The 26346-nt window shown below is 35.4% G+C and overlaps 1 protein-coding gene across 5 annotated transcripts in view; it reads left to right on the forward strand.

Annotated features, from left to right (window-relative positions):
• Positions 1 to 26346, forward strand: part of MTF2 (metal response element binding transcription factor 2) — a 61605-nt gene that overhangs the window by 24650 nt on the left and 10609 nt on the right. For 3 of the 5 annotated variants that reach the window (XM_064371125.1, XM_064371128.1, XM_064371124.1), the window contains exons 2-10: positions 7793 to 7991; positions 8108 to 8189; positions 12459 to 12554; positions 12781 to 12881; positions 13254 to 13402; positions 16113 to 16208; positions 17170 to 17238; positions 18059 to 18182; positions 24676 to 24743. In XM_064371125.1, the coding sequence (XP_064227195.1) occupies positions 7793 to 7991; positions 8108 to 8189; positions 12459 to 12554; positions 12781 to 12881; positions 13254 to 13402; positions 16113 to 16208; positions 17170 to 17238; positions 18059 to 18182; positions 24676 to 24743 (984 nt within the window). Of the gene's footprint in view, positions 1 to 7792; positions 7992 to 8107; positions 8194 to 12458; positions 12555 to 12780; positions 12882 to 13253; positions 13403 to 16112; positions 16209 to 17169; positions 17239 to 18058; positions 18183 to 24675; positions 24744 to 26346 lie in introns of those variants that run through there. The other 2 variants (XM_064371126.1, XM_064371127.1) reach the window with 2 other exon arrangements.

Below are 26346 nucleotides of genomic sequence, written 5' to 3' on the forward strand. Positions count from 1 at the left end.
ACTATGGGCCCTCTCTCCCAATCTTTTTAATGAGGTAAAATAAATATAACAAAATTTAACTTTTTTTCTTTTTTTTTTTTAAAGGAGATAGGGTCACACTCTGTTACCCAGGCTGGAGTGCAGTGGTGTGCTTCCAGCTCACTGCAGTCTCAAACTCCTGGGTTCAAGTGATCCTGCAGGCATGTGCCATCATGCCTGGCACATTTAAAAAATTTTTTCTGTAGGAATGTTGTCTTGCCATGTTGCTCAGGCTGGTCTTATTTTTTTAATTTTGAGACAGGTTCTCCCTGTTCCCCAGGCTGGAATGCAGTGGTGCAGTCACAGCTCACTGAAGCCTCGACCTCCCAGGCTCATGCAATTCTCCCATCTTGGCTTTCTGAGTAGCTGGGACTATAGGCACATGCCACTACATCTGGCTAATTTTCGAAGAAATTTTTTGTAGAGCCTGAATCTTTTTGTGTTGCTTAAGCTGGTCTTGAACTCCTGGTCTCAAGCAGCTCTCCCGCGTTGACTTCCCAAAGAGCTGGAGTTACTGATGTGAGCCATCATGTCTGGCCCATCTTAACCAATTTTCAGTGTACAGTTCAATGATATTAAATACATTGAGCCATCTCCATAACACTTTTTACCTTGTTAAACTGAAACTCTATGCCCGTTGTGTAAAAACTCCCTCTTTCTCCCTCCCCTCAATCCCTGGCTCCTTAAAGAGCAGAGGCAGTTTGAATCTGAGATGAGGTAAGATGAAGGATATAGCTTTGTAGCTACTGACTAGTCAACGGAGTACCCAAAAGGAGTACTGATCCCCCAATCAAAAAGTCTGTTTCTCATGGCACTTTAGTTTATGAACTCAGAAAAATGTTTGCAATATGTATAAGAAAGAGTTATAATATATAAGATGCTCTTGAAAATTATTATGAAAATGATTAACATTTCATTTTAAAATGGACAAACAACATTAATTGCAGTTTCCAGAAGACAAAGAAATTGTTAATAGTCCGGGCGTGGTGGCTCATGCTTATAATCCTAGCACTTGTGGGAGGTCAAAGCGAAGGGATTACTTGAGCTCAGAAGTTTGAGACCTAGCCAGGCGTGATGGCTCACGCCTGTAATCCTAGCACTTTGGGAGGCTGAGGTGGGTGGATCACCTGAGGTCAGGAGTTCAAAAACCAGCCTGGCCAACATGGTGAAACCCCATCTTAAAAAAAACAAAAAAAGAAGTTTGAGACCTGCCCCCTCCATTTCCTACTAAAAATAAAAAAAATCAGCTGGTCATGGTGGTGTGGTGTGTGCCTGTAGTCCCAGCTGCTTGGGAGCTGAGGTGGGAGGATCCCTTGAGCTCTGGAGATTGAGGCTTCAGTGACCCATAATTGCACTACTGCACTTCACCCTGGGTGACAAAGACCCTGTCTCAAAAAAAAAAAAAATTGTTAACAAACCTATAAGGAACATGCTTTTTAAACCTACTATTAGAGATGTAGATAGAGTGTGTGTTGTCAAACAGCAAAAGAATGATAATTCTTCCGGTTGGTGCAGTTGCAGTGAGAGTGTGAATTGGTACCTTTTGGGAGAGTAATTGACAATACCTATGATATTTAAAAATACACATAATATGAGGATGGGGGGATGTGAATATATAAATGAAAAAAGATTATCCATGAGATTATAATTGAAACTGGGTGTTACTTGATGGCTTGTTATACTTGTTTTGTCTACGTTTGTAATTTTCTTTTCTTTTTTTTTTTTCTTTTGAGATGGAGTCTTGCTCTGTCACCCAGGCTGGGGTGTAGTGGTGTGATCTCAGCTCCGCCTCATGGGTTCAAGCGATTCTCCTGCCTCAGCCTCCTGAGTAGCTGGGATTATAGGTGCGGGCCACCATGCCTGGCTAATTTTTGTATTTTTAGTAGAGACGGGGTTTCACCATGTTGGTCAGGCTGGTCTTGAACTCCTGACCTCGTGATCCACCTACCTTGGTCTCCCAAAGTGCTGGGATTACAGGCATGAGCTACCGCGCCCAGCCACATTTGTAATTTTCTATTATCAAAAGGAAAAATATACATTGTATATTATATACACAATAATTATCTTTACAGATTTATCCTATATAATAGTTGGGAATGTAGAAGAATGAGCTTTATATTATTGCTTATAGTAAAACATTGGAAACATCCTAAGTTCCTCCATTGGGTAATGGTTGGAAAACAGTTTAGCAACTGATGAAAAGATTATTTTATGTTCTTTTATATTTACATAACATACAGAAATTACATTGTTTATGATACATTGTTATGTGAGAAAATGTATATAACTATATATAATGTCCTATATTTAAAACATTTATATGAATTACAGATATGTGTGTATATATATATAGTACAAATAAAAATCAGGAGATCAATGGGGTTTTTTTTGTGGGAGGAGATCGCATGGGAAATTTTCACTTTTAACTATAAGTTTATTATTTATTCTAACATCAGCGTGTCTACCTTTGTAGTCATAAAGGAAATAATTCTAAAATTAGAAAAATTAATTTGGCTTCTAATAAAGGTCACATTCTAGCAAAGAGGGAATTAATCAGTGACAATAATACGTTGGGGGGGACTACATGGGGAAAACCCTCAGCGGGGAGGAAAATGTACGAAGATGTTTATCCTACCTATGTTTGAGTTATGGCATTATGGGTAATTTGCCCTTTTCTTACTTTGTTTTCTGTAAGATATTTTTAGGCAGAGAAATTGTAAAAGAAAATAATGCTTTTACAAGTTATTTTTGTATGTAATTTTGGTTTTTGATACAGGTTCTTGCTGTTGCCTAGGTTGAAGTGCAGTGGTGCAATCACAGTTCACGGAAGCCTCTACTTCCTGGGCTTAAGTGATCCTCCCACCTCAGTCTCCTGAGTACCTGGGACCACAGGCATGTGCCACCATACCCAGCTAATTTTTTGATATTTTTTGTAGAGACAACTTTTCACTATTTTGTCAAGGCTGGTCTCAAATTCCTAGGCTCAAGTGATTCTCCTGCCTCAGCCTCCCAAAGTGCTGGGATTACAGGTGTAAGCCACTATGCCTGGCACAAATGATCTGTTTATTAATGTAGTTTTATATAGGATTTATGTTTATGTGGGTAAAAGGTTGGTGTATATTTTTCTTAAATGTGAATGAAAGTAGAGTCTGTTTTTCACTTAAAGCAAAACAGATTATTTGACTGTAGAGACATTAGATTATAAATGTAGGTAAAGATGAAAAGTTAAACTCCTTAAATACAGGTTAGTTAAAAAAAATTAACTCCTTAAATATAGGCATTTCTTGACTTGAACTTTATAAGTTTTTCTGCTGTTTATGTATTATGCCCCATGCAGAGCACTGAGAATACAACTGTGATAAGAGACAGACATTCCCTGTTTTGAGGAGGTTGGTGGGTTATGTTGAAGTGGGCTGAAGACTGAAAAGGGGAGACTATAGGAGTGGAGACGTTATAACTTTTCCCCAGAGGTTTGCATGTGAATGGGAGAAAAGAACAGGAAGTGGTGGGAAGGGAGCACAAAGAATCAAGAGAATTTTAGTTATTCTACCCCCGACCCTCAAGATCCTTGCAAGTTTTTAAGCATAGTTGAATGCAAATGGGAGGGTGCTCAGAGAGAAGATTTATTGAATGCTGGCTCTGGTTTGTATCCTATAATAAACCTCATCAAGTTATAATCTGTCTTGCAGTTGCAGTTTCCTCATGTAAAAAGGGATCCGTAAAATCCTCATCTGCAAAAATATCTCTAAAGCAGCCCTGAGTATTAAATTACCTCTATATATCTAGTGCCTGGCACAGTATGTGGCTCATAATAGGGACCCAAAAATGATTTATGAATGAATACATTGAATGTTTAATGTAGGATTAGGCACGTGGTAATCTCAGTAATTCTTTCCTGGAGGTTTGGCTGTGAATGGGAGGGAAAAAATGAGGAGGTGGTGGGAGGGGGCATAAGGAATCAAGGGTAACTATGATTAGGTTAGGTCTCATTTGAGACATAGCACACCAGAAATATTAGAAGAAGCAGGGCATAAACATTAGGAGATGGAAATATAAAAAAAAGTTTGATATGATGACCTAAGGATGTGCCATGCAGCGGGAGTATTAGTGTGGACAGTGGACAGAGACAGACCTTGTCTTCCTGAAAAAAAAGGGATAATTTATTGAAGTAATAGCAAAGCATTTGAAACTGTCTGGGAATGTTTGCAATTTTTATTTTTGTACAGTTTCTGCTTTGGAATTGGAAGATTCTGGATCTTAACACGGACCTGCCATGGCATTCTACTGAGGTCATTTTTTACCCATGATTAATTATTGTTCAGGCTTTGGTTATTTTCTTTTAACTTAAGGGATGCAAAATCCCCCAAGTGAACAACGAACTTAAAGCTTTTTTCAAAGTTGATTGCTAATAGAGTCATTCCCATACTGTGAAGGCATTAAATTGTTTCAGCCTCTGGAGAAAGAGGGTTCTTACCCTGTCCTTAAGCATCCCTGATGATAGAAAATTCATTGTGATTCTTCCTGCATTTTTACTTCTGTTCTCTTGAAGTTCTGTTCATCTTATCAACTATTTAAACTTTTTAACCCCTCTAATTATACTACCAAAAGTGCCTTCTCATAGCTGACTATGGCACAGAAAAACAATGTTAGGTAAAATTGCTTTGTGCCTTAGCACGAATCAAGGCAGGGGCATCAAACTGTACTTCTTCGTTGTTGTGTACTAACAATAAAAGACATAAGCACACAGACATGCACATACCCCCAAACCTTATTTCACTTAAGAATTTTTTTTTTTTTGAGAAAGAGTGCAGTGGTGTGATCTCGGCTCACTGCAACCTCTGCCTCCCAGGTTCTAGCGGTTCTCCTGACTCAGCTTCTTGAGTAGCTGGGATTACAGGCATGCACCACCAAGCCTAGATAATTTTGTATTTTTAGTAGAGACAGGGGGTTTGCTATGTTGGCCAGGTTTGTCTTGAACTCTGACCTCAAATGATTCATCTGCCTCAGCCTCCCAAAATGCTGGAATTACAGGTGTGAGGCACCGTGGTGGCAAGATTTTTAATATCATGTGATAAAATTGAAATGGCATAAACCACTTGTGCCGTTGAGTTGCCAGCCGAACTAGCAGCTTTTTCATGGAACACCATTTTTACTTGAAACAGCGACTGATTTCTGTATAAGGCAGATGTTTTCTTGAGTTGACAATCTACTTTTTATATTTACCTTACTTAACCATTTTTTGTTTTTTTGTTTGTTCCTGTGAGATCGAGTTAGCATCTTGTGTCCTTCCCTTCCTCCCTCTCCCTTCCCTTCCCTTCCTCCCCTCTCCCCCTCCCCCCTCCCCCTCCCCCTCCCCTTCCCTTCCCTTCCCTTCCCTTCCCTTCCTTTTTGACAAGTTCTCTCTCTGTTGCTCAGGCTGGAGTGCGATGGCACAATCACAGCTCACTGCAGTCTCGATCTCCTGGCCTCATATAGTCCTCCCACCCCAGACTCCCTAAGTAGCTGGGACCACAGACACATGCCACCATGCCTGGCTAATTTTTATTTTTGATTTTTTTAGAGACATTCTCCCTGTTGCCAGGCTGCTGTTGAACCTGGGATCCTCCTGCCTCAGCCTTCCAAAGTGCTAGGATTACAGGCATGAGCCACACTGCACCTGGCCTTGTGTCATTTCTTTGAAACAGTTTTGTTCCTACATATTTCCTTTGTGCTATTGTTGCCAAATATATTATGTTTCTACACATTATGGGTCTGACAATACAGTTATGTACATATTTTGTATATTTGCTTTAGAGGAAATATGCATTTATGCTGTCTTTTATAATTAATTTTGTTGGTGTTCTGTGTGTGTGTGTGTGTGTGTGTGTGTGTATTTGAATTTCATTCTGGGTTTACTTGCTTTCAGTCATGTTAGTATTTATTGTTAGATGGCTCTGCTAATAACAAATTCAGTTTTTGTTTATTTGGAGTGCGTATTTCACCTTCATTTTTGAAAGACAGTTTTGCTGGATATAACATTCTCTGGTGACAGCACCCCCTTCCCCCAGCCTGCATACTTTGAATTTGTCATCTCACTGCCTTCTGGCCTTCATTGTTTCTGATGAGAAGTCAACTGTTAATCTTATTAGGGTTTCCTTGTATGTGATATATTGTATTTTTGTCGTTGCTTTCAAGATTTTTTTTTTTGCCTTTCAGCATTTTTACTATGATGTGGCTGGGTGTAGATCTCTTTGCATTTATCCTTCTTGGAATTTGTTGAGCTGCTTGGATGTGTAGATAATGTTTTTCAGCAAATTTGGGAAGGTACCAGTTATTTCTTTGGATATCTTTAAAATGTATTTCTTTTAAACTGAAACATTCTGTACCCATTAAACACTAACTCCCTACTCCCCATTCTTCCTAGTTGTTGGCCGCCATTCTATTTCCATTTCTATGACTTTGAGTGTCTAGGTACCTCATATAATTGGAATAGTTATCCTTTTTGTCTGGCTTATTTCACTTAGCATAATGTCTTCAAGGTTCATCCATGTTTTAGCATGTGACAGGGTTTTCTAGAATTTCTGTATTTTTAGGTATTGAAATTAGGTATTCCTAATACTTAGGAACTTTTTGAAACTTTTTTCTTTAACTTCCCTGCTCATTTTATTTTTACTAAACTTTTATGCTATTTTTAGAATTATCGTCTATCTAGTTTTACATATCACTGTATGTTTAATTAGAGAAAAATCTAATTTGGAAAAGCGAAACCAAATACTGGTTTGTTACCTTTCAGAGTTGATGGTGGTATGCTTTGCTGTTTATGGAATGTCTAATACATAAGTTAAATGTAATTTCACCGTATTTAATGATTTTTTTTCCTTTAAGTACTCTTATAGGGTACTTTTTTTTTTTGACATGGAGTCTTGCTCTGTTACCCAGGTTGGAGTGCAGTGGTGTGATCTCAGCTCACTGTAACACTGCTTTCCGGGTTCAAGCGATTCTCCCGCCGCAGCCTCCCAAGTAGGTGGGCTCACAGGTGCGCACCACCACACCCAGCTGATTTATGCATTTTTAGTAGAGATGGGGTTTCACCATGTTGGCCAGGCTGGTCTCGAACTCTTGGCCTCAGGTGATCTGCCCGCCTCAGCCTCCCAAAGTGCTGGGATTACCGGTGTGAGCCACAGCACCAGGCTGTATAGCGTATTTTTCTATTTGTATATAATTTAATGAAATTGCTGATTCTCAATTTGTTTTTTAAACTCCCAGTCTGTATATTTGCTCAATTCAGTCGTGATTCCCTGTAAGGAGAAGGTCATGACTGCCCTTTCTTTAAGTGCGAAGAGTGTGAATAACACCCAGGTGTCCCCTGAAGTCACTGGTTAGTGTGTCTTAACTGCATGTGGCATAATCAAGATATTAAAATTTAATTCACTTTTATTCTTTATCTAAACCCAGTCATGAGATTCAAGACATTATTTGCTCATGACCATGGCCTGCGAACCTCAACCTAAAGCTGTTATTTTGATGACAGCTGCCTCAAATGTGTTATCTTAGGGTGTTTGCTGAGTCTTGGCCTCACTTAGAGTAGGCAATGAATGGATATTAAGAATTGTTATCATTTTGTTTTAAACTTCTTTGTTTGGAGAGTATTTATGATTTGAGATACCTTTTATATTTTTCTTTGTCTTAAGGTTTTTAACAAATGGAAAACTTTGATTAACATATAAAATATCCCACTGGTATAAATTAAGCTCTACAAGTAAGTCTTACATATGGTCTTTTATTCTCTAAACAGAGACTCTACAGGGGCAGGTAATTCACTGGTCCACAAGCGGTCTCCTTTACGTCGAAACCAAAAGACCCCAACATCCTTGACCAAGCTGTCTTTACAGGATGGACATAAAGCCAAAAAGCCAGCATGTAAATTTGAAGAGGGTCAGGATGTCCTAGCTAGATGGTCAGATGGCTTGTTTTATCTTGGCACTATCAAAAAGGCAAGTTACTTTAATGTATGTTTTGCTGTTTTTGCAGTAAGCATTTAATAATCTTAAATTTAACTTAATGTTTTTAATTTTAAAAGATCACCGTTAAGTATTTCTCTGTATTGCAGATAAACATATTGAAACAGAGCTGCTTCATCATATTTGAAGACAGTTCTAAATCCTGGGTTCTCTGGAAGGACATTCAAACAGGCAGGTGCTACTATTTCTCTTGAATATGATTTAAATTAAAATTTAATTTTCTTCAACTTGTCATATTATGGTGTTGTCTGTTGAATACAGCGTATTTAGATAACTCAGTATTACTTCCAAGGAGAGGTTAAAAAATCAGCATAGTCTTTATTATAGACCATAAGAAGAACGAGAATACTCTCTTAGGGTAAAGATAGACTAGAGGGCAGATGCATCACTAATTTATACCCATAAGCTATATTAAGACCCTTCTCTCTGAAAAAGAAAAAAAAAAAAAAAAAAAAGAGGCCGGCACAGTGGCTCACTCCTGTAATCCCAGCACTTTGGGAAGCTGAGGTGGGAGGATCACCTGTGGTCGGGAGTTTGAGACCAGCCTGACCAACATGGAGAAACCCCGTCTCTTAAAAAAAAAAAAAGACCCTTCTAAGAACTTTGAAGAAAAAGCTTTAGGAACTAATCTAAGTAACAGTTTTGGATTCAATTTAACTGTTACTTGCTTATATTTGTAGAAAGCAACTATGTATTGAGAGCATACTATTTGTCAGATGATTTGGGAAATTAGGACATATAAAACTGCTTTAGAATAATAGAAATATTCATTAATAAAAATGGTTTAAAATTACCATTTAGTTATGGATTTTTTATGTTTAGATGGGAAAATGAGGCTACATTTGTGTGCCAGTGAAAATGAATACAAGTATGCCTTTGTTTAGTTACAGGTATGCTTCTTGGGATGATTCTATTATTAGAAACTGATGGTTTCATGCTCTTAGAGTCTGCTAAATATAGATGTTTTTCCGGGTAACTTTTTCATGCAAAGTACTTTTAAAAATTATTAATCTTTTACTAAAAACCTGAGTATTTTAGTAGTTCATTAAAGCCCTACTTTTGCTTTTCCTTTTGCTGGGTTAATAGGCCTACACTAAGACCTGTGTTTTGTATATTCTTGTAGAAAAGAGATAAATTTTCTCCCTAAAGGGTAGACACCTTGCTAAAGTGTTTAATGATTGAATTTTATATTTGAATCCCAAGTTCAATTTTATGGTACGTTTCTGCTGTGTTTTAGTTCTTGACTTCACTCCTAATATTTCTTAAAGAATAAAAAAGTTTTGGTAAAGGAATTGGAATGTTCTAATTACTATCTGTATAATTGGTACTCAGGGCTTAGGTGGGAAATGAATAAATTACTCTGGTAATTTATTTGGTAAAATGTTACTCTGGTAAAATGTTTTTCTAGATAGACTTTTTATGGTTCCCGGACTGGTAAGTTTAAAGGACTAAAATTATGTTTTGAATCTGATATTGAAGAGTCAGTGAGAACAGTGTGAATCATAAGATGTAAAGGGATAGAAGATCTCCAGCACTGCTACTAATATTGAGCAGATCTTATGACCCTGCACACAAAATTATTCCTTTTTCCTTATTTTGTAAACATGGGTCTCTCTAATAATGGCACTGAAACATGTTATGCTGCTTTTTACTCTTTTTCCATTAGTTATGTATTTCTTTCGGCTTTTAAAAATCTTTCGGAGTTTCCTGTGGATTTAATGTAATAGGTCTGTCTGTCCTTTTATCCACTTTCTCCTTTCTACTTCCCCTTCTTTGCTTTTAAAGGTGGCAGAAAAGAAGAAAACTAATGTTACATAGAGATAGAAAGTTGTTTTGTGAGGGGTACTTTCCTGTTCTACAAGTGCTGCACCCAGTATATGCTGCACCCAGTTTAATGTTCTGTGGTGGTTCTTTCTTAACTGGTTCCTTTTGTTGTTCCTGGAATTACAAAGAATTGCTCTGGTCATTTAACTCTTCATAGCACCTTGATAGTAGCACACAAGGAAACTTGCAGTTGCTATAGAAATGAATAAATTAATCTGAGAACTGCATTATGGCATGTTTTAGTGAGGAGTGGGTTTAGTAGTTTTCTTCTCTGTAAGAAACCTGCTAATAATATGTATCAAAATAATTTAATAAATTATATATATCTAATGAGATTCTTTTAAAAATGTTACATAAAGAAGAATGTTAATAGTCAACAGGGTGAAATATATCATGTTACAACTATTACATAAATGTAAGAGGGATTTAAATCTTAGCATCTAATGCTACTTTGGTTTCTGTGAAATGATGTACTCTTGCATTGCTGGTGGCAGTGGAAATTTCTATTTTGGTTATTTAGCATTTGCATTAAATGCAAACAAAGTTTATGATGTTATTTTTTTGAGAAATAATTTTAAAAAAAACTAGATGAAAAATGTTTCCTGAGCTTTATTTTAAAAAGAATAAAAAATTTGTTATTTCTAAGATGAAACAGTGAAGACTTCCTAGTCAACTGGATTTGGAGTAAGGGAGACTATAGAAGATTATTAAGCTATATAGGAAGGTTCTTGTAAACTTGATGGTTAAAAAATACATATATGTTTGATTTCAGAAGTAAAAGTTAACTTCTAGCTTCCTCAGGATTGTTTCTTGGGTTACTACCCCCTTTTCTGAGGATTTACCTTCCCCTTCATTAGTCCAAGTAGTTATAGTGAGAGTCAGGTCAGGCACCTACCTTAGGAGGGGGCTATCATTCCATTTCCAGGGAATTGTAAATTTTCACGGAAAGTTCCCAGGCTTAATCTGGTTGCTCTCATGACCGGAACCATAAACCCAGAAGCTATGGAAGGCCACCTTCAATAAGGTCTACCAAGAAGCAAACAGCTGGGTGCAGTGGCTATATCTATAATCCCAGTGCTTTGGGAGGCGGAGGCAGAGGCAGAGGCAGAGGCAGGAGGATTGCTCGAGCCCGGGAATTTGAGACCAGCTTGGGCAACATAGGGAGATCCTGTCTCTACAAAACAAAACAAAAAATATCAGTCAGGCATGGTGGCACACACCTATGGTTCCAGTTACTTGGGAGGCTGAGGTGAGAGCATTGCTTGGGCTTGGGAAGTTAAGGCTGCAGTGAGCTGTGACTGTGCCATTGTACTGCAGCCTGGATGGTACAGCAAGACCCTGTCTGAGGGGAAAAATAAAAGGAAGCAAGCAAAGCAAGAGAAAGAGGATGAGAGACCAAAACAAACAAATAGCAAAAATACAAAAGACAGATCTCCATCCCGCAAAAAAGAGTAACAATTGGTAACCTATATGTCCAAGAGCAGAGTAATAATTAAGTAAATTGGGTTCTTTCCACTAGATGTAATATTATGTGGCTATTGGAAGTTACAATTTTGAAAACTGGCTGTGTGAAAAAATGCTTTTGATAGAAGAAATATTATATAGTATTCATGAAGCATCTTGTAGTGGAGAGAATATGGATTTTGGCACATCTCTGAATCCTAGTCTTGATGTTTTCTAAGAGGCTTTGGGTTAGTTACTTTGTCTGAGCCTTAGTTCTTCTCTATAAATAGTATATTCATAAGTTAGTTGTAGAATTAAGCAAAAATATATCAAGAGCCTACTCAATGCTTGGCTCATAGCACAAAATTTTAGGTTTTCATTTTTGTTATGTACGTAAAATGTGTGCATTGTGTGAATTTGACTTTATTGAAATAGACAAGGTGAGAATACTGGAAATGATTATGTGTTAGGGTAGTAAAATTGTATTTTAAATTTTGTATGATTTTTTTTTTTTAGAATAAAAATGTTTAAGGAAGAAATGATTTACTTGTTCTGCTAAAACAATATAATTAATAATTGTAGGATCCTGAAATTTAGTTGCAATGGGATTTTGTTAGGGTGCATTATTGGATATTGTATTTTCAGATTTCAGAAGCTGGAGATTAAATAATTGGTGTTCAACCTGTTTAATAAATTGTAAAAGGAAATGCTCTGAATTCAGGGAGAAAGAGGTGTTTACATATCTTCCTTGCTATTTTTTTTAAATTTCATAATACTAATTGTGTAGGATAAGTGAATGCATGTACATGAATATATACGTATTCTGTAAAGTAGCTCTAGTATTCACAGACCTCCTCTACCTGCTGTTGTCCATTCCTCACCTCTACCTTCACCTTTGAGAGCGGGAATATGATAAATGAGTAATGAGGGAAGCTGCCTGAGAGCAATTTAAATTAGCCTTCTGCCAAAAAACAGATTAAATTATGAAAGTAGACAGGCATCTTAAAGGTAGAAAGAACACAGAGCAAAGAGATACCATTTTGTGTACTTTGTCTTGTGAAGCATTGTGATCTACTTAGCATATATCGTCCATATGTGCTGCCCACTGAGTCATAATGGTAGTTTTGTTATATGGAATTATGACTCTTTTTTAATGTGTTTTGAATATTTTAGGAGCCACTGGAAGTGGGGAAATGGTCTGTACAATATGTCAAGAAGAGTATTCAGAAGCTCCCAATGAAATGGTTATATGTGACAAGTGTGGCCAAGGTAACATTGATTTCTTTTAATCTTGGGGAAAAGTTGTTACATATTGAATGCCTGTGTTGAAGATTAATGACTAAAAATACTTTACATTGATAATTTGAAATTATTACCCTGCTTATTAATTGTAAATATATTAATGTAGGAAATGATAATATTAAAATGCATTCTTGAAACTGTGTTGAAAGTATTAATGAAATAGAATTTGCTTTATGCTTTTTTTGATATTAAGGATATCATCAGTTGTGTCACACACCTCATATTGATTCCAGTGTGATTGATTCAGATGAAAAATGGCTCTGTCGACAGTGTGTTTTTGCAACGACAACAAAGGTATATTTAAGTGTTTTGGGCTAAAGCCCTGATGGAATTTGTAAGACATTATCAACATAATGATTGTGTACACTGGAAGTTTGTTTGAATGAAATGAGCAATGAATGCTAGGTGGAAAGTGTTTATTTGACTAATGATACTTAATTGACTTTTTAAACAATGCTTTCACTTATTTGATGATAGTAATATGGGAATTGGTGCAGTAATTTGAAAGAAGAAAAGAAAAATAGAGATTATTATTAATCAGTTTGTGATAAGGTAAAAGTTTGGAATGGAAACTCCTCCAGAAGTATCAGAGTCATTTTTAAAGTATAGAATTGTATTTAAAAGTTTAGCCTTCACTCTTTCACAGTTTTTTTTCTTCTAATGTAGAGGGGTGGTGCGCTTAAAAAAGGACCAAATGCCAAAGCATTGCAAGTCATGAAGCAGACATTACCCTATAGTGTGGCAGACCTTGAATGGGATGCAGGTCATAAAACCAATGTCCAGCAGTGTTACTGCTATTGTGGAGGCCCTGGAGAGTAAGTAAATAGAATTACGTGATTCCCCTTAAGTAGTTTTTATTTGCTTGCCTTAGCTATTTTTCTTGATTATGGTGTGTGAGTGATGGTGAATTGCAACTGCATGAACACATCAGTGACGAAAACCAGGGTGAAAATCTATTATTTTCATCAAAAAATAATTCTCAACTAGTTTTTGATCATATCCACACATTAAAAAATCTTCTTATAAATCTTATATCCTGGAAAGTTAAAGTGAATTATAAATATTGTCATAAAGTTAGCTGTTGAAGAAAACATTTAATGCAGGGGCCCAGTGTCAGTAGTTTCATTGGTTGTCATATTTAATGTGATTGACCATTTAGAAACTGTTATATTTAATTATAATTTGAATGGGAGAGTAAGAGACAAGTTTTTTTTTTTTTAATGTAAAAGCAACATGGAACTTTTTCACGGATTAGTGATTTCTTCTACATATTTTCATTTCTTTCTTTTTTAAAGTGATAGGGCACAGATTGTAGTGCAGTGACGTGATCATAACTCACTGCAGCATTGAACTTCTGGCATCAAATGATCCTCCTGCCTCAGCCTCTGAAGTAGCTAGGAGCGCAGACACATGCCACCACACCTGGCTGATTTTAAAAAGTATTTTTTTTGTAGAGACAGGTTTTTGCTATGTTGCCCAGGCTGTTCTAAAACTCCTGGCCTCAAGCAATCCTCCTACCTCAGCCTCCCAAAGCGGGATGGGATTACAGGTCTGAGCCACCATACCTGGCCTGAGTAGCACTTTTATTTTCTTCTAGAACTTTTTCTTTGCATGTGCAACTTGGCCAGCTGTTTGGTGCAAGAGGCCTAGCTTTGGGGATATCTTGGCTTTTGACATACCTTCCCAACATTTTATTTTTCTAACTCTTTCTGAACACTTAGAGGACATTGTGAATTTTTTTTTTTTTAAGAGAAAGGATCTTGCTATGTTACCTAGGCTGGAGTGCAGTGGCATGGTTATAGCTCATGGCAGCATTGGACTGGGCTCAAGCAATCCTCTCATCTCAGCTTCCTGAGGAGGTAGGACCACAGGCATGTACCACCACACCCAGCTAGTTTTAAAATTTTTTCATGGAAATGGAATCTCTCTATTTGTCCTTATTGGTCTCCAACTCCTGGCCTCAGGTGATTCTCCCGCCTTGGCCTCCTAAAGTGCTGGAATTACAAGCATGAGTCACTGTGCCTGGCCTTCACCGTAAGATTATTAATTAGCCTAATTTCAATATTGTTGTGTCTCAGGGAATAGGAAGCTTGAGGAGAGGGAGAGGGATGGGGAATGGCTGGTTGGTGGTAGTCAGGAGACATACAACATTCAGTGATTAAGTTTGCCATCTTATATGGGCATGGTTTGTGGTGGCCCAAAATAATTATTGTAGTAACATCAAAGAGCATTGATCACCATGAAAGATGTAATATTAATAATAATCCAAAAGTTTGAAATATGGGAATTTCCAAAATGTGACACAGACATAAGGTAAGCACATGTACCTGGAAAAATGGTGCTGATAGACTTAATCGAGGTATACCCCTACTTGGAAATGGTAACTTTTATTATTTTCAAATAAAGATAGTCGTATCAAAACTACACATACTAGCCGGTGTGTGTGCCTGTATTTCCAGATACTTGGGAGGCTGAAGTAGGAGGGTCACTTGATCCTTTGAGCCCTGAAGTCCAGCCTGATCTCAATGTAGCAATGTAGCCCTATCTCTTAAAACAAACAAACCCAAAATCCATGTGCTAACTGAAAAGAGAAGATAATCTTTCTTAGATGAAGATTCAATTTTAGCATCTTTAGCTTTCTCAAGCAGATCTATAGATCATACATGAAATACAGCTGAATCGGTCAAAAAGCCTTTATACCTGGTAGTCTTAGATTCGATTTATGATGTTAAGCAAGTTTATTAAATTGTTATATTCTTTTTATTATAGTTGACAAGAATAATAGAAACACAGTAAAGCTATAAAATGAAATGTTTATAATCTGAAAGCTGTCTAAGGCCATTTGATATTTGGGGCAAGCAACAGTACCCCTGAATCTGACCTCTCCTGGGGTTTAGAGAGTTGATGTGAAGAAAAGCCCAGACGCTGAGCATGGTGGCTCACACATGTAATCTAAGTACTTTGGAAGGCCGAGGCCAGAGGATCACCTGAGCCCAGGAATTGGAAACCAGCCTGGGCAACAAAGGGGGACCCCAGTTCTGCTTAAAAAAAAAAAAAATACTAGATGAGCTTGGTGGTGCATGCCTGTGGTCCTGCCTACTTGGAAGGCTGAGGTGGGAGGGTTGCTTGAACTTGGGAGGTCGAGGCTGCATGAGCCATGGTGTACTCTAGCCTGGACAACATAGCAATACCCTGCCTCTTAAACAAAACAAAACAAAACAAAAAAACACTTAGGCCTGTGTTTTAACAGAGCTCATATAACTAGTGTAGGAGCCAGGCATTTTTGACTAGATGCAGTAGTTGTATCTTTCAAGAGCTTATAAAATTTCATGAATCGAAGAGAGATGAAATAGCTGATATTATAAGCCTTTTTCGGAAAGGAAATATTTACAGTAAGTAAAGTAGAAGTGTGATACTTTAATTAGAACAGTATTGTGGATTATGCCACTTTGTTGTTGTTTTTAAGAAATGAACCTTTTCCTTAAAACAGAAATTTTAATGTTAACTTTTTTTTTTTTTTAATAGCTGGTATTTAAAGATGCTACAGTGCTGCAAATGTAAGCAGTGGTTTCATGAGGCTTGTGTGCAATGCCTTCAAAAGCCAATGCTGTTTGGAGACAGGTGAGAAGGGCATTTGAACTTTACTGGCTGATTTTTGTCTTTTTAATTGTGGTTATGTTTGCGACTTCAGATTTCTAAAGATAGTTTCAACAGTGATGGTAAAAGGGTTGTCTCAGAGGGAAAATAATTGAATGATATACTTAATATATACATAATTGATATTAATTTTAATGATAATGTAATATATATATATAATTGAGTGATATACTTAAAATATACATATTTTTGTGCTTTTGGATTTTATTCCAGAAAGCTTTTAAGTATTGTCAGTAATTCCATTTGCTCCTGTTGACCCACAGTACTGTGAAGTATTCTCATTGAGGTTCCTTTAAAGAACCTCAGAGGGCTGTTATTGCAGAGAAAAGACCACGGGGCTTGTTAAACTTAACACAATGTATATCTTAGAAATAAAGAATTTCTAAAAGCAGACTCAATGTACTTTCTATATTAGAAGAATGCAGAGTAGTGCAGTGAACTCCAGGAACAAAAAGCCAGACCACTAAATTTGACATCTGAAAACCTGGGTTTAAATCTTGGCTTATGCCACTTAATTTTCTTTCTGACCTTAGGGAAGTCCACTTGTCTCTTTGGGCTTGTTTTTATCGGGTTATTTTGAACATTGAATTAAATTATGTATATGGGGGCAACCATCACAGTTGCTGGCACACAAAATCTATTAGTAAGCTATGAGTACATGTGAGTCTGTCTATAAACTTTGAAGGTCTCCAGTGGTTTTAAAAAAAAAGATCCTTCTCTTCACGTATGAACTATTTCATTATTTGTTGTTACTGGAAAAGAACTTTCCTCAATCACAGATAGCATTAAAATTTAAATTATATTTTGTTTTGATTATCAGTGTTTATATCAGCTGTAGGATATTCACTTGGTGAATATTAGCTATAATTTTTAAATAGTTTATCCCTGATTACTCAGTATAAAACTTTTTCTTTTTTTTTCTCAGATTTTATACATTTATATGCTCTGTCTGCAGTTCTGGACCAGAATACCTCAAACGTCTACCATTACAGTGGTAAGTGTGGACCTTTCTGTTAGGAAAAAAAAGAAAAAAAAAACCCATATTTTTAAACCTAGAAGTTGAAACTTTCTATATGCATTTACTTGGCTTAAGTAAAAATGGGTTATTTATGTTTGGCTTTATTTCTTTTATTTATTCTCATGCCTGATACCATCTTCACTAAGTAATATCCACTTTTATTGCTAAATTAATAAGGCTTTTCAATGTTGAATGGCATAAATGTAACTTTCACACATCCTTTAGACCTTCAAAATTCTTACTCATATTTCCAGTTCTAATCTTCAGAAGAGCATACAGTAGAAAAGAGATAGGTATAACAAATATGCTAATTTCTGCTTCAGTGTAATTCTCGTGTGTTGGAAGTGTGATTAATTTTAGAGGTTTACTAATAAAATGCTTACAGTAAGTACTTACAAATCTTTGTTATAGTTTACATATTTTAGGAATAGATAGGATTTAACCCATGAATCAGATAGTTTGGTTAAGTATGGTATATTCTGTAGCTTGTATCCAGTAGTGAAAACACAAAAATCTTGATTCTAAGTTATATATATTTAAAGCCATATCCTCTTTAATGTATTTTAGGAAGTAATTCATATATCTTCTAGTTTATGGTTGCTATTTCAGGATAAGTGACTGTTTAGTCACTATTTTCTAGTTATTTTCATACGTAGCGATTTATAGTATTGTGAATATGACTATCCACCTATATATTTCACTTTACATTTTAATTATTGTTTTATTAAGAAACCATGATTTCTTAACCATAACCAAAGACATTATTTTTGTGTATTTGATTATTTTTGGATTCCAGGGTAGACATAGCACACCTATGCCTTTACAACCTAAGTGTTATTCATAAGAAGAAATACTTTGATTCTGAACTTGAGCTTATGACATACATTAATGAAAACTGGGATAGATTGCACCCTGGAGAGGTAGGTGGTCTGAGGACTACAGTGGCTACTTGATGTCTTTTTTGTTTTGTTTTGTTTTTAAAAAACAACTAGATACATGTATAAATCAGACAACTAAAGTAGCATTTTATTTTTGGTTCTGGGGACAAATAAGTTAGGTGTGGGTATCAGAACCAGCCTTCTCGTCCTCCTGTGTGTTTGTTGCCTGTTTGACTCTGGGAATTTGTAGAAGGAAGTATATTATTTGATTCTTCCATTTTCTGAAGTGAAAATCGTTGTAGTTAAAGATAGAAGGGAGGGAGAAATCTTTAGTATTGGATATCTTACTCATAGTTTAACCTCCTTTTCTTCTAAGTTTTCTATAAACTTAGAGATGTAACCAGCATTCTTCCTCTCTTGTTGGTACTCCTTTATATATATCTCTGACTTGTAGGAATGGTGGGATCTAATAATATTGTTAGAAAAATGAGTTGTAGAATGAAGCTGCCTGAGTAGAAGATTATCCCCTCTCATTCTGACATCTCATTTTGCTTCTCATTTATGAAATGTAACTACCTATCCTGGTTTACAAAGAGTCTTTTTTTAAAGGAATATAAAATCAATGTATGTTCATTGAAGAAAATTTTGAAACTATCAAATAGCAGAAATAGAAAAGTAACTAGAATAAGTTTAAATAGTTAGGGACCTTATTTTTAGCATTATTTAGAATTACTAAAATACATATTTTAACTACTTTAGGTTAAAACCAAAAAATTTGTTTTATAATATATGGAATTTGATAAATACATCTTGGTCATGCATTTTTTTTTTTTAGGTGAAAACTTTGCAAACTGATTTGAAGTTTAGGAAGAATTTCTTGATCTGTAGGTTTGAGACATGAAGGACATCCTATTTCATATAAAATAGGATCTCCAGGGGCTTTTTGAGGGTTTATGGGATATCAGGGAGAACATAATGCATAATTTAGTTGGTAGTTTTAAATTAAATCTAGGATATTATTGAAATTCAATTTATATGTTTTGAATGTTAGATATTGGATTATCATACAAATTTTTGTTGTTTTCTGTTAAAATTTTTTTTTAGGTGAAGTTTGAGAGAAAGTGAGTGATGTGTACATTTGATGAATTTTTTTTTTTTTTTTTTGAGACAGAGTCTCTCTGTTGCCCATACTGGAGTGCAGTCACATGATCTCGGCTCACTGCAACTTTCACCTCCCCAGGCTAAAGCCATTCTCCTGCTTCAGACTCCTGAGTAGCTGGGATTATTATAGGCACCTGCCACCATGCCCAGCTAATTTTTGTATTTTTAGTAGAGATGGGGTTTCGCCATGCTGGCCAGGCTGTTCTTGAACTCCTGACCTTAAGTGATCCCCCCCACCTTGGACTCTCAAAGTGCTGGGATTATAGGCATGAGCCACCGTGCCTGGCCACATTTGGTAAATTTGAATAAACTGATTAGTAATCAAAAAGTAAGGAGTAAGGGATTAGTAGTGACCATAGTGCTTTTTATAATCATCTTAATATTTAATGCTACAATACATTTGTTTAAAAATTCTAGCTGTTCTTTTAGCACTTCATATGCAGATACATATGTATACCTGTTAGTACGTTGTATCCATTACATGATGAAATTCTGCAGTAGTTACTTGATACAGATATTGAGTGTATATATAATATAAAAACTCAAGTTGTGTTTATTTCAAATGCTGTCATTTTTAATTAAAATTTAAATTTTAGTGTTTAGATTTTATTTGAGAGGCTGGAATATAAGAAAATGAAAATCGCATTTAGTATGTTTTTCAAGAAAAGAGTTCAGTTTATGAATTTCAGGTGTCTCAGCTCCAACTGAACTTCTGAAACATACTAGAAAAAATTCGCTTCAGCAGTAATATATATTTTTATTTCTGTAGCCTATGAGGTAATGTCTTAGAAAAAAAGAAAAAGTTTTGCTTTCCACATTTTGAGCCATCAAATTTATTAATAGAACAAGAGACTAATAATTTCTTATTGTTCTTTCTCTGAATGAAAATATTTATACTTCTTAGATTAGACATCTCATTCCAGACTGTGGTTATTGACACATTGAAGTTAAGGTTTCTACTTTTCTGTATTTAATATTTTTATATTATAATTATAATTGGATTTTAGGGTGAGTTTTTAATAATGAAGAGATGATAACATTTATGCTGGTTTGTAATGTTTATTCAGTGTTTTTCATTTAGTTTACTTTCAAATGTTTGTGATCGATAAAAAGAACATAATTAATGGGTCATTCCAAATTATTTGAATAGAAAATTTTTGATAAACTGAAAATGAATTGCAAATTGAATTTTGTCACTAATCCAAATTTAGGTTAACAAAAATTTCCTTTTGTTTATATTCTTGTTCTAAAGCTTATAAAATGCCATTAATTATTTTCAAAACATAGGAAGTAGTATATGGTAAATATAATGTTTATATTTTATAATTGAGTACCCTGGAGTACTTGAGTCATTTTGAACATCAGTTCTTCATCTTTTTTTTTTTTTTTTTTTTTTTAAGAGACAGGGCCAGAGAGTCTTTCTCTGTCTTTTTTATTTTTTTTTTTTAAAGAGACTCTTACCCAGGCTGGAGTACAGTGGTACAGTCATACATAGCTCACTGAAGCCTTGAACTCCTGAGTTCAAGTGGTCTTCCTACCTCAGCAATTCTTGTTATACCTAATAGAGAATATGTGATACAAGCACCTCCTCTAGAAATTTCTCCTCAAAAATGAAACAAAACACAACAAAGGTTGTGATTTTAGTTTATCTAAAATGTGGAGTTTCCTTCCTCTTGCCACCAGATCAAAGAAAAAAATTTTGTGATGATATAAGAAGTTGAGATTTTTTTTATGACACTTTGCTTAGGAATATATATTGCATGACTAGGCTACCCACATTTATTATTCCTAAACTTTGAATTATAATTAATTTTACATATGATGAGTCTAGCTGTTGGTATTTGTTATTTTGGAAACCTAGTAAATACATATTTACATTTGTAATTACTTGTTACGGTGGTATTCTGTTTTGTGTATTGTGTTTCTCCCCCCCCCACAACCCCTGCCTTTTTTATAAAGGAAGCACTGTGACTGTTTTGTTTTAAAGACTTTTTTTTTTTTTTTAAAGAGCAGATTTAGGTTGTTCCTTCTGCCAGACATGCATTGCCTCCCCATTATCAACATCCCTCCACCATAGTGGTAGATTAGTTATAATTGATGAAGCTACATTAATATGTCATTATCCAAAGCTGTGACTTCTTTTAATAATAAAAAGAAGTTTCAAAAACATTACACATTTGGAGATAGTATTCTTTCATACTGAAAAGGCAAACATAACATTCATGTATCATTTTTGTCTTAGTTGACTATTGTATAGTATTGTTATGAAGAGAAGCTAAAACTTTTGAACCATTTTAGAAGATAATGATGGTATTATACTGTTTCCTTATGTAGTTTTTCTACTTCTTTTGGTTTGGTACTTATTGATTATCATATAGATTGAGTGTAGCTGTTTGAGGAACTACTATATTTTAGATTATTTACTTTGCGATAGTAAAAATACTTAACATTTGAAACCACAATAAACTTTCTCAAGGTTTTTATGTAAAATGAAGTCTTATCTATTTTATCAGATTGCTTTGGGGAGTTTAAAGTGAGATATTAGTACTTTTTGTAATCTGCATATTGTCATTTGTCTTTCATTCTTAAAGTTATTTGAAATACTAGTTCTGTAATAACCCACTTTTCGTGGTCTTAAATTTTAGAAACCCTGAGGTTGCTAGCAGAAGACTGTATTGAGTGCTGCTTCACTTTCGAGGGAGGTAGGGAGAAAAACAGAGATGAAACTCAAGAAATACTGTGGTAGAAATGATATTAGAGGAACATATATAATAGAGGTGGAATAATACTTATAAGTGGAAATTATAAGAAACCCGAATAACAATACTTTGGGGCTTTGAGTGTTATAATTAACATATAGTATGGAGGTTAGCAACAAATTACCTAAGCTTTTGGCATACTTAAGCCCAGTTGGCTTGAAACTTAATATTGGTAATTGAAAGGAAGAGTTACACTCTTAAGTATTAGTGTGAGATTAGTATCTGGAGAGGGAGGAGCAAAAAAAAAATTATTCTGTTGGAAATTTATATAATAAGCCTCAAGGTCAGATGGAAGGCATAGAATATGATGCTCTCCTAATGTAGATTATCTGATTTACACTATAATGGTTGTACTTTTAGTTTGCAAAACACTGAAAGGGCGTGGTCTTTGGCACTTTTATGGTAGTTAAAATATGCAGTTCTATGCAAAGTAGTCATGGAGTGCTGAAGGAACTTAATGGATAAAATTTCTGAGAAATTGTAAGGAGTAAATACCAAAAGAAAGTAGAGTTTATTGTGATTGTCAGAAAGTAAAAACGTGAGTTTTAGAAATTAGGAAGTCATTTTGCTATTGACTTAGCAAAATTGTAGAGCATATTTTTCAGATACATGGTTTGTGAAGATTTAAAAGGCAATAAGGAAAATCTCTTATTAGAATAAATAATGTTAAATACCCTTGGTTTCTTTTTTGATATGATTAGCAACACTGGTTTGTCAGTGGTTTTTTTTTGATAGGGTTAGCAAACACTGGTTTGGGCATGTTATAGTATAACTTGATTTCAGATAAGATATTAAAATGTGAACTGGTTAAAATAAAAACTAAATGGATTTGTAACTAATTGAAAAACAGTACCAAAGTCGGTGCTTTGGAAACATTCTTGATGGAGACTAATGGAGGGCCATAGGGGTTCTGTCTTTGTCTTCAATTCTAGAAGGATGACAGAATCAAGAGAAAAGATCATCAGGAGCATTGAGCTGAAAGCAAGATCAATTAACAGCAGTTAATTGATCCTATAAAATTCTGCTTTAGCCATAAACACAAACAGTACATGGGTATGATAGGGGATACTCAATTTGATAGCAGTTCATCTGTTGGGGTGGGGAAGGGGGACCAGGAAGAAGACAGAGTTAGTTAAAAGCTTAATATGAAATAACCATTTGATATAGCTATTAAAAATTTTAAGTTACTCCTATAGTTAGACATGATAGTTGCATTCAGATATTTGAAGAGCTGTCTTGTAAAAGAGGGAATGGAAGAGCTCCAGGGAGGAAGGTTTTGCCCACCTATGGAATGGGCTTCTTTAGTCAGTACCTTATTATCAGCTTTTGACAGTGGCAGTAATTAAGCCAAGGTTGAAGAAATATCTCTACTGTAAAAGAGATTGCAATGTTAGTGGAAGGCTGAAATGGATCTAGGGTCTCATTCAAGCTTTAAAGTAGGATTCTATTATTCCTCCTTTAAAATAGAAATTCTCTATCATTGGACTCTTCAGAAATTACAGTGGAAGGTTTGATATAGAGGAATGAGTACTTAACTCCTATTTCACATGTTTTTTAAGCACTCAGCATATTGGCACACAGTGGGCTCTCAGTGAATGGAGAATTAATGGACTTAACACTTGACTTCAGGTTCTAGTTCTCTCACCAACTAGATAGGTGAATTTTAGCAGTTTTAACCTTTACATTTGTTAACTCGTGTAAAATAGAGTTGGAGTAGATGACTTACAAGTTTTTTTCTAGCTCCAGCATTCTATTTGGCAGATTTGTTTTTTTTCTCACTTAAAAGCAGTTCTGAGGCTTGGGAGATTCAACTGGTAAAGAACATATTGGCTGTAATTTTGAAAGTTAATTGTGATATTTTGGAAGCAGCATTTTTTTTTTTAAGGTCTTCATAGCATTAATTCAGGATGGTCCTTTTAAAATTTAGATTTTTTTGCTAATGGGCCCTAGTCAAGAAGAGGCAGAAAGGTCTCTGAGTAAAAGCCCTATTGGAACAAAATGGCTTTTTTTCTAGAATTAAATATTTAGATTTTAAAATGGTTTGTTATGATGAAAAATTACTGAGCCATTTAGAGCTGGCTAAAGTCTATAATTGTTATGAAAATAAAGTCTCTCAATTTTATAGTATTCTAAAAAAATTATAGAGATTATTGGTTTATGCGAATATTAGAGATACTGGGAAATGGCATGTTTCTTACTACTTTTTGTACTCCTTCCTATTGATACCTGTTAGGAACTTTTATAGTAAATATTAAAATCTAATATTGTATTTCCCCAGGTTACAGAATTTTTTAAAAAATTAATAACTAATACAATCCCATTTTTGTAGTGTTTTACAGTTTATAGTTTCTTCATAAACATATCATTGGATTAATATAATGAACAGGTGATCAGTGTAGGATTTATACTTGCCTTTTTATAGATGAGAAAATAAGCCTTGAGAGGTTAAATGGCCATAGGTCATATGATTAGTCAGTGAGGACTTGGAATTAGAACTTAGATCTGACTACCAATCAGTACAGTTTTCCTCTGCATCACATTGCCTCTATCTAGCACCTGTATATTACTAATTGATGAAATTGTAGTACGTTAAATTGTTTCTTGATACTTCACAGCTGGCAGACACACCAAAATCTGAAAGATATGAGCATGTTCTGGAGGCATTAAATGATTACAAGACCATGTAAGTTGATTTATTTTATGTATCCCTATGAGGGAGACATTTAGTAAGTATAAGGAATAATGGCATTGTTTAAGAATTTGGGACTGGTGTATAGAACAAGTACATACCATTTTAAACTTTTTAATGTCCTATTCTATTTTAGTTAGATTAAAGTAGTGATTCTCAAGGATTGGAGAAGGAGGAGTAATCCTTCTCCTGGTAATGGTGGGTGGGAGGCATATTAGTATCTTGGGGAGAATTTAGCTTGTTCCATTGAAAAAGCATATTCAATAATAACTTCCTTCTATAATGTAATCTACTGAAAGTAAAATAAAATCTTGTTAGCTGATGGGAATATTGTTAGCTGGAGAGAGAATATTGTAAGGAATATGGGTTTTTAAAATGATTGAGGTCTATGGTTATAATATTAGTTATTGCCATTTGTTATAGAAAAGTAATATTTCTAGCTGAGTGGTCTAAGATAATTAAGTGCTATTATTTGATATGTTCTCATACAGATCTACAGATCTCCCCCCCTTATTTTTACTTTTTTTTTTTAACTCAGCACTATAACTAGGATTCCCCCTTAAAACAATATATCTACATTTCTTAGAAACATTTTTTTAATGCAACAGAAATTTTATAAATATATGTGTTGACTCCAGTAAAGTATTGACTTATATTATAAAATTTTTGTTTGCAATAAGTTGCTGTTTTGAATTTGACAGTATTTCCTCATTAAATAATGTAATTACTAGTGACTAGATCTTCAGTGCAGCTCAAAAAGTCGTGAGGTACCTGATATGACCTTGAAGTAAAATAAAAAGGAAAAAAGACTGTAAAAAAGTCATGAGATACCTGAACAGTTACTGTGCTGGTAAAAATATTTCATGGGTCAGTGAATTCTGAATTTCAACTTATGGTGCCAGAAATACCTCTGTTCCTGGTATGGTAGAAATGGGGGCTCCCCTTTCTTAAAACTGCCAAAAAGTAGAACATTCTGGCTGGGCGCCATGGCCCATGCCTGTAATCCCAGCACTTTGGGAGGCCGAAGTGGGCAGATCACCTGAGGTTAGGAGTTTGAGACCATCCTGGCCAACATGGTGAAACCCTGTCTCTACTAAAAATACGAAAGTAGCTGGGCATGGTGGTGTGCGTCTGTAGTCCCAGCTACTCAGGAGGCTGAAGCAGGAGAATCATTTGAACCTGGGAGGCAGAATTTGCAGTGAACCTAGCATTGCGCCACTGCACTCCAGCCTGGGCGACAGAGCGAGACTATGTCTCCCAAAAAAAAAAAAAAAAAGGTATAGAACATTCTAAACAATTGATGGAGGTTCTTTTGGCCAGGCAGGTTTTAGTGGAGCTGAGGTAAATGGAGGTGCTTGGGAATAAGGACCATAAAGACTTAAAAGAAAGGTCTAAGGAGCTTATTTTTCAGAGACCCAAGTCCACAGTGCACTAACAGAACCCTTTGCCCCGGGTTATTTCCATTTCCGGATCTGGCACTCCAGATGGGCCTCTAGGATTTATCTCCTACTTTCTTTTCCAATGCTATCACCTATTATTTCTGACTAAGGTTTCTCTCCTTATAAATCCACTTTGAGATAGAATTCTTTTTTTTCCT

Source organism: Aotus nancymaae, unplaced genomic scaffold (genome assembly GCF_030222135.1).
Source record: "Aotus nancymaae isolate 86718 unplaced genomic scaffold, 86718_ANA_hifiasm-v0.15.2.pri h1tg000122l, whole genome shotgun sequence".
NCBI lineage: Eukaryota > Metazoa > Chordata > Mammalia > Primates > Aotidae > Aotus > Aotus nancymaae.